This window comes from Belonocnema kinseyi, chromosome 6, assembly GCF_010883055.1.
Source record: "Belonocnema kinseyi isolate 2016_QV_RU_SX_M_011 chromosome 6, B_treatae_v1, whole genome shotgun sequence".
Classification (NCBI taxonomy): domain Eukaryota; kingdom Metazoa; phylum Arthropoda; class Insecta; order Hymenoptera; family Cynipidae; genus Belonocnema; species Belonocnema kinseyi.
Genome location: NC_046662.1, coordinates 90,234,071 through 90,243,632, shown reverse-complemented (window position 1 = coordinate 90,243,632; position 9,562 = coordinate 90,234,071). Strand labels below are relative to the sequence as shown.

The 9,562-nt window shown below is 31.9% G+C and overlaps 1 protein-coding gene across 1 annotated transcript; it reads right to left on the bottom strand.

Annotated features, from left to right (window-relative positions):
• Nucleotides 1-1,649: 1,649 nt before the first annotated feature.
• LOC117174815 (protein 60A-like) lies at nucleotides 1,650-3,550 on the bottom strand. Its single transcript, XM_033364197.1, has one exon. The coding sequence runs from the start codon at nucleotides 3,333-3,335 to the stop codon at nucleotides 2,094-2,096; it is 1,242 nt and encodes a 413-aa protein (XP_033220088.1). The 5' UTR covers nucleotides 3,336-3,550; the 3' UTR covers nucleotides 1,650-2,093.
• Nucleotides 3,551-9,562: the final 6,012 nt, after the last annotated feature.

The following is a 9,562-nucleotide window of genomic DNA, read 5'->3' as shown; positions in this document are numbered from 1 at the left end:
TCACACATTCTAACCATTCTTTCCGCGGTCTACCTCTGGGCACGTTGCCATTTACTTTACCTTGATACACTTGTTTCGTTAGTCGTTCATTTGGCATTCTCAGTACTTTATAAACCAAAAAATAATAAATTAGTGAAGAACAGTGAATTACTAGTTACAGAAACAGAAGTAATCAGAAGAATTGTGTTTTATAATTTTATTATCAACAGTTTTCCAAAGTTTATTACAATTGCGAATCTCAAGAGGCTTGCTATGATTGACGCAAAGCTTCACAATAAAAAATACAAATCTATCTTAGTAATACAATCTGCTCGAAGTTCTGAACGATAAAAAAACCGAAAACTCAAACCTTTCCTGAAAAATATTCGTTCATCTATTAAAAAAAGTTTGAGCAGGGGAACATATTTCGTTCAGTTGAGGGGTCAAATCTTCAGGTACTAGGTACATATTAATTCATACATATTATATTTTAGCATACGTGTAATATTAACGGTATTTTCAGTATATGCATATTAACATATAAATAAAAGTGTTTGGATTATAGTAGACACTGTGTCCCCGCAACAATAGATAATCATTTATTATGAGCAAAAATATAAGGAAAATAATAAATTCTAATATTTATGTATATATTAACACGCATCTTATCTTAACTATTAATTACATATTATATTAGTCACTGTCAATGGTTACGGAATTTCCCGTAACATTAGCCCTGAACGATCTGGAAAAAGGGTTACAGTTACGGAAAATTCCATGGCCATAGACACTGCGGTTAAATTAATTACTTTATGTGCATTTATATTTTTAATTAATGATTATCTACTGTATGTAACCTAACAGTTATAAAAATCATACAGGTAATTTATTTTACGATTCAATATCTCAATAATTTAAATAATTTTGGTTTTTAAGATTCTTGTTTATAAAAAATGATTGCTATTTCTTTAGTGGAATGTTTATCACATCAGTAAATTAATTTATGATTGTGTAAACAAATTCCATTTGTTAAATAGTTTTTTATCAGTTCGTTGACACTGATTTACAACATATGAATCATCTAGCCATATCTAACTAACAGTTATATAAAAAATCGAAATTACAGAAAATAGTAGCAAATTTTTTAAAGCTGCAACCATAAAGTTAAATATTTTTAAAATAATATTTTTGATTAAAATAATAAGCACGACTAGATAACTACATATCAACTTAAATGATTTATTTAATGTATTCAGTCTCATCAGCAAATTTGCTGTAATTTTTATTTATTTTCAAAGATTCTTTAAATTTGAATAACATAAATTTATACGAATTTCAATCAGTGAGTGAATTCTAGCTAAAAATTATTTAGTGTCTGATAAGGATTCTATTAAACTGACTGATTTAGGGCTAGAATTTTGAAATTATTAAAAAATATAACTGATTTAAATGTACACAGCTCATCATAAAAGATTAAATTCAAAAATTTTATAAAGCAATAATGGCTTTTAGTCAAAATTTCTGTTACTTTTATTTTTTTGTAATTTCTCAACTGTAGATCAAAACGTTCGAAAAAAATCAAAGGAATGGAGAGTTTTTATTCAAACACTGGCCAACGTTATAGTTTTGAAATTAATTTTTAGAATATCCACATTCAATTTATTTTTTTCTCAAAAACTTTTTGTTAGATTTTGTTGTCTAATATTTTGTTTCAATAGCACTGATTTACAAAATATGAGGCATCTAAGCAAGCCTAGCTATATACGTTTTTTTAGTAAAATAACATTTCAATAATATAGTTAACTTGGTATATTAAAATACATTCAAAAATGATACATTTGGCAAGTGGTTGTGTGATAACTGTCCATTTTTCGGATTGTTTTCTTTTCAATTTTTAATATGCAAATTTGTCAGTACACAATTAGATATTTCGAAACAAAGGCATTGTAAATTAAAAACCGTAAAAAATTTTTTTAAATTAATTAGTTAATATAGAGTGCAATAAATTATTATTTTCTCAAAACTGTACACATAAAACGGGTTATCCTGGTAGGATATCAAAACCATTCCACATACCTCAAAAAAAGATTTTTTTCTCTTCGCCCTAATTGTATTTATTGACATCCGCAGCTGCCAACCACCATATTGTCTTTATCTCTATAAGCATACGAGTCTTCATCCAGTTGGTAAATGAGCTTAATTTTCTTCATTTCAATGGGGGCACAACAAGGTTTCGGAATCGAAGAATTCCGCAGGTTGACTAAACCCTGAATGACTGCATGATTTGTGGCACGTATTTCATTTTGGAAAGGAAAATTACACTCCCCATAACAAAAATATGCATCATATCCCTTCGGTGCGATAATAATATCCTGCCAGTTTAAATCTGCAAAATTCACATATAGATTTTCCCTCTGGCATGGCGTTGGTTTTCTTTGAAATCTCAGATCTTCAAAAAAACTGTACGAATCTGCGTAAGATAACTCAATTCTTCTTTTTCTCCTCAGTTCAGTTCGTTTAAGGTATCCTACCATAAAGGGCTGTTTTGCTGGATCATCTCCAAATCCTACGATTCCAACGTTTTCTGGTCTTATTTCGTGATCTGGACGATCATTAGAAAACGCAGATAAATAAAGACCTCTATTTGGTTCGGAACTATAAACCCAATGATGAAGAGATTCAGTGATGTTCAAAATTACCCATCCATTAATTTCTGTCGTGTTGATAGAATCTACAAAAACAAATTCGCGGTCTCCATCCTCATTTCTCGCACTTGCAACTCGATAAACTATAATTGTTATTGGTCCTTGATTTCGTCTGACTGAAACATTTTCTATGCTGCGAAAGAGTCTCAGTTCTGCTCTCAGAATTTCATCCTCACTAGAAACGTGTGAAACGTTGAACCATAGTCTTTTCACTTTTTCGGTTTTCACAACACCTGGGAATTTACTGCTCTGAGCACCCAGAGACATGATGAAGTTACTGTCTTTTATATTTTGCACATTCTGACCTCTTATGTCAAAAACGCTTAGATTCGTGTCATTCAATGTTGACACTTCTAGAGCTTCATCCTCAGCATCAGCATCATCCCTGAAGTTGTATACATCTATCAGGAACATGGGTGCTGATCTCTTCACTAGATCTAAATTTCGACTTACGTGTTGGGGTTTTTCTGGAATATCCAGGAGGCTCAGCATTTCTTCCTCCAGTTCAAATTTCTGTTTTTGAGATAAAACTTCATGCAGGGCAGTCTGGTCATGTCCATTGTCAATATAAAAGCCACTGGTCTTTTCGCTGAGTGTTACACTTACGAAGCGTAAAGTCAGAAAAATGAGGAAATGTCTTGAAAGATTCATTGTCTATCTTCACTTTATAACAATTTAGAATCACTACTCCAAATTTGGAGTCACTTTTTGAGTTTATATTGCACAGTTTATCAAGTCTCGAATATTACACTTTTACACTAATTTATTAATTTTTGTAGTTTAATATACACTTGAGAAATTTTTTGTAAGTATACGGAAGCGATTTTTTTTCGTGCTTTAAAAGAAGATCCTCTTCTGTCGAGAACGTTTGTTGAACTGTGTAGGCTGTGTAGTCTGTACACCTGTTTACCTGTTCACAATTGTCCCTTACGGCTTACTCAAACCAACCGAGAAATTTGCCTAATAACAGTCCCAATTGAGGATTGGTCTAATCCTTAAAGTCAGTACTGTAACTATTGCTACGTACACCTACGTCTGTTAGGGGCCTATTTTTTGTTGACTATAATTTAATTAATTTTTTATATTATATGTCTGTATTATATTTTTTATATTCAATTTAATTCTTATCCCCCATCCTGCCTTGTATCGCGCCCAGAAAAAACCGCAAAAAATTCAAAATAGCAGTTTTATGTCAAATTGATGCCAAAGACGGACTAATTTTTAATTGTTGGAGCAAATATTATTTGTTTACGCAATTTTTTTGTATAAATTCTGGGTACAAATATAAATGTAAATTTGAGTTTATGATTTTCAAGAGTAGTATTATTTGTTTAACATATTTGTTAATTATTTAAATCCTTTTTAATTTGTTTACACAATGATTTCCCTGTAAATCGTATAAAGTTATTATTTTCTGAAAGTAATTACACACTTAACTAAATTTAAGAATAATATATACAGTTTATGATTTTCAAGAGTACTATTTCTTTTTTAACATATTTGTCTATTATTTAAACCACTTTCATTTGTGTAAACAATAGCTGAAGCTCGGATTTTCACCACCTAAACGTCCTAAACGGCACTGCGAAGTGATGGGACGGTCATATCATTGTCCTATTGTATTCGTCACGTGCCGGGCGGGCATAGTAATTAACAATACTTGGACGGAACCAAACCGACTCCCTTCTTAGAATTTTCTTCAAATTATTAACACTTTTGTTTAATTTATAAATTTTCTCATGATACATATTTATAATTATAACTTATATACTAAGATACTACTTTTAAGTGGAATTCAACAATGTTGTCCGTTTTAGCGTACCTCATTCCATTTACGAGATACGTTATATTCATACCAATTTTAAACATAAAAAAAAGGTTAAATATCTGAACTAATCGAAACCCGTGGATTTTGAATTTCTGGTTTACTTGATAGCCTACACTGCAAAAAAATCTATTGAATTTTACATCTCTGGTGGATGTAAATTAAAGGACCCTCGTGTATCGGAGTAACTTTACGAATCTGTTGTGATATTCCAATTCGGCCGCTAATTTTACATGCGAAAATGTAAAATTCATTATGTGAAAGAATAAAATAACATTTATCAGGGCGACAGGTTTCGAACACTCGAAAGTTCAAGCTTCGTAAAATTTCATGGAGATTGAAGAAACACAAGCCGGACACGTTACCACTTATCTAAAACACATAAGATACTATGGGTATTTTTTTGAGGTTTAAATATTCCGCAAAAAAATATGAAAAATACGTTTTGAATAACCGCATTTTTCCGTTCCAATAGCAGAAAATGTAAAAGTCAAAATATTATAAATAAAAATTTTTACAGTTTCCGCCAGGATAAAATTAAAGATCTTTGGTAAAGTTAAAAATCTCGATGTAATTTTCAATCACAGGAAAGTAAATTTAGTGACGCATGGTATTTTTACATGCTGCGACTGAATTTTCCCTTCTGAATGTAAAGTTCGTACGAGGAAATGTGTAATTTTCTTTTTATCGAGTGTGTAATATTACACTGCTGCTCGAGGGTCTTTGTATTTACATCGCTACAGGATGTCATTTCACATACTTTTGTAAAATCACACAGTGAAGTGTGTGATATTTACAATGATACAATATTTAATTTTCCGAAACTTTGTAATTTTACACAAATCTTTTTTTACAGTGTAGTCGCTTTGGCATAGGTAAGGTAGTTCTGAAGAAACAACCCAGTAAGAAGAGAAGAATTCAGAAAAATTCAGAATTTGAATTCCGATTAATACGTGAATTTTCCTCCGCGTAAAGTTCAACCAAGGAGTAGAAACAAAAGAAAGAGAATAATGTCACTTTCAAGACGAAAAACCTAATTCTTTTAATCGATTAGTTATCAATATAAAATAATTATGTTAGTAGAAATAATTTGAAGTATTATCAAAGAATATTTTTATAATTCTGCTTAAAGATGAATTAATCTTGTTTACCTTACACAACATTATTAAATGAATTTATTATTATTATTTATAATATTATTAAATCTATAGTTTGTTTAAACAATATATTTATTATAATTAAAATTACTCAATCTTTATGACAAACAAAAAATTGAAATTTTCAAACTTATATTCCACAAAAATGAATAGAAACTATGCATTTGCACATATTTTGTGGGCAGATTAAAAGGAATTTAAATCATCGAAAATAAAGCATGTAAGTGTGGAATTAAAAATAATCTTGACAAAAAAATTGAAATTTCCAAACTGATGTTGCACATGGAGGAATACAAACTATGCAAGTGCATATATTTTGTGGACATATAAGAAGGAATTAAATAAGTCGAAAATTCAGCATGTAAGTGGAAGATATATTCGCCTGCATGGAATACAACACAAACAAGTGTCAATCGTTAAGGAAATAAAAAAGAACTGGTTTCGGAGATAAATCAATTATGTCGTTGGGCACTTCTCCCGATGGAAAATTAGCATATTCGAAACAATTAAAAAATGCTCACACTTTCGTTTAATTCTGAAAATATGTATTAATTTTTCTGAATTCTTCTCTTGTTACCGGGAGCAGTGAATCAGAACTGGCCAGTTCCGTTTCATTGCTTTTTCCGTGCGTATCTTTTGAAACTGCCTCTGCCTTATTCTGTTGACGGTGAAAACGGAAACGCCAAATTCGACTCAAAGTACAAGAAACAAACCATTACATTGCCTTTGATACGTAGGAATTTAACTTTGGGAGACCCACGAGAAGACAGCGGAGTTGATACTGATCACATCAGTCCTCTCAGGGATGAAGACGATTCTAGGGATAGTTGCGAACATATTGATACTGTGTGCACTGACTAATTCTTCGAGAGATTCCGATTCGACGAGGCCTTTGATCGTCGAGTTAAATGGCGAAACTGAAGTGCAAGTTAGCGAATGCGAAGATACAACTTTACGGACTAAAGTAAGTGTGGAGTTAGCGAATCATTTCATGAACCTATTTGCCATTCGGAATCGATTTGCCAGAAGTCCCTAGATGGAAACTCGGGAAATCACGTCTTGTTAACTTCAATGGGCGCGGGTTTCTTTCTATAATTACTATTGTTACTATAGTCTTTATAGTTTACTATTCAATTTGTATTAAGATAAGTGAAGATTCGGTTGATCCGAATTCCCTTACTGTCGAACCGTGGGATAACAACGTCGTTACTACCGTTATTACCGAGTCTAAAGAGTACGGATCTCGATCGGACTCGATCAGGATTTGAGGAGATTATGGAAACAAAGGATTCTTCTACGGCGATCTCTGTCAAGAAAAAAATGCAGGAACTTATGGTAATAACTGTAAAAAGCTTCTTAATTCTTCTTTAGGATCGGTGGCGGTGGAGCCCTAGGGGACACAGGGGGAAATTCCTCCCCATTAGATATAGCCCAAGGAGGGGTAAAGTGTTGATTTGTATACATTTATATTTGATTTTCGTGTGTTTTTTGGAATTTTGTAAATGCTATAACTCTGGTAAATTTTATTTTTATCAAAAAAGTCATTGAGATAAATTTTTCTTTTTAAATACTATAAATATCCGTACAGAAAAATTTCGAAACTTGAAAAAAATGTTCTCCAAAATTGTCAAAATATTCTAACTTTTAGAATTTGTATCCAAAGTAGCTGGATAACGAACTTGACCTTAAGTTTTATGAGACTCAGAGTGTGCCAAAGGCCAATCGAATAGATTAATTTTTTCAAAAGTCATCGCGCTCACAGCCTGACATACATACATACATACATACATACATGCATGCATGCATACATACATGCATGTCATATTTTACACAAATATAATACCTTCTCTGATGATAATGTAAACATTCCTTTGAAAGTTCTCGTGTCGTCAGACTACAGACAGACGGACCGAGAGACAGACATTTTCGTAAAACCTTTTTTTTCTGACTCAGGGCGTCTCAAAACGGCGAGGATTGAAGAAAACTGGTTAGAGTCAAAATCACATAAAACCAAGACATTCCATCTATATTATGAGAATGTAAAAAATTCAATTGTTGAAATCTTTGGGAAATCATTGAAGTCTTTGAAGTCTTTAAAATCTATTCGAAATTATTACGAAATAAATCAAATATGTTATGAATATTCGATAATATTTTTAAATGATTGAAATCTTTTCAATCTATGCGAAATTCTTATGAAATAGTTGAAACCTTTAGGAAATCAATAAAATCGTTATCGAATATTTAAAAAAAAATTAATTGCTGAAATCTATAGGAGATCTTCTTAATCTATCCGTTATTGCGAAATATTTCAAATATTTTATAATATTTTTGAAATAATTGAAATATTTGTAAAATCTTTTAAGTATACCCGAAATCTTTATGAAATATTTAAAGATGGAGTCTACATTGCCCGCGCCGGCAAGATTGTTGGTTGTCGACTTGTTTTCGCGAAGAGCAAAATACGAAATAAAAGCGAATTACGTATACAGTTATGCAAATGCATATAGAAATGGACCGGTAACGCTTTGGGGAGAACTGAAATGGGCTCTGGAAAGAGAAAAAACATATGAGACGTAGACCTGCCTTTATCTATTTCAGGACTCTGTCCAGTGAATTGGTGGCCCCGGGTATTGCCTGAATATTCTGTACGGTTAATTAAAAAAAAGAAGATAAACAATACATTAGAAATTGGTGGTTATAATAAATTGGATTTTTAAGAATTTTCATGTAAAATAACCTGTTACAGATAGATTATTTTAAAAACTTGGTAACCTTCAATTCTTCTTGAAATTGGATTGAAAATGCTACAATAATAATTGTTTTGTGAGTTCAAAAATAACGTAAAAACTGTCAACAATTTGAAAAATATTTCTATAACATTAATAATAACCATTTGTATTGCATAGGTACAAAGCTTCATATTTTGAGGTTTTGTTTTTGTTTTAACATTTTTTATTTTACTATATTCAATAACTTTACTTACGTATGAAAATATATCCCCATACAAACGTCTTGACAACGCCCACAAACTACACAGGCTGCTACCATTTTTTATATTTATTTACAATAAATTATAAATAAATCAATTCTGAAAAGTGCAATAAACGTCACATTATTGGGGCACTCGCGACATAAAGCACGGTTCTGTGCTGCGCCAAACTTCACCCAACAAAAATATTCTCGACCAATCAGTTTTATCTAGAAAGAGATAGGTCTACGTCTCAAATGTTTTTTCTCTCTCTAGAGCCCATTACCGTTCTCCCCACAGCATTATCGGTCCATTTTTATATGTCGATGAAAAAAACCCATAAAAAAGGGTTATGTATAAAAAATAGGTACCAACAAAGAACTTACAGTAACGGTAAAAATAAATCATTATAAGATAAATAATTCTTAAAGCCGAGAGTCTTGATAAAAAATCTATTATTCGATTAAATTACAAGAATTATGCACAATAAAATATATAAGACATTATTTCTGACTAATTACAGGAATACATTCTAGCCTCGTCAAAAGACGTTGACAAAAGTTAGGGGCCAACATTATCCATGTGACCAATCACAGGCCTTCCTGCCCCCACGTGGCGTTGGAAAAGTGGTAGGGGTGCGACTTTACATTATTTCTGTGTCCAGTCACAGTGGTGCCTACTCGCCCTCACGAGGCGTTGGAAAAGGGGTAGGGGTGCAATCAAATAAATTTCTGTGATCAATCACAGGGGTGCATTTCCACCCCACGAGACGTCAATAGTAATTTTTGAGTCGCAAATCGACGATAAAGTGTAATTTATACATAGAATGTACTAGGCAGTCTGATAAGTACCTGAAAATTCTAAGAGATGGCATTAGTATTCACTAATGTGAACCATTTTCGTCGAGCTTGATCCTTCAAATGAC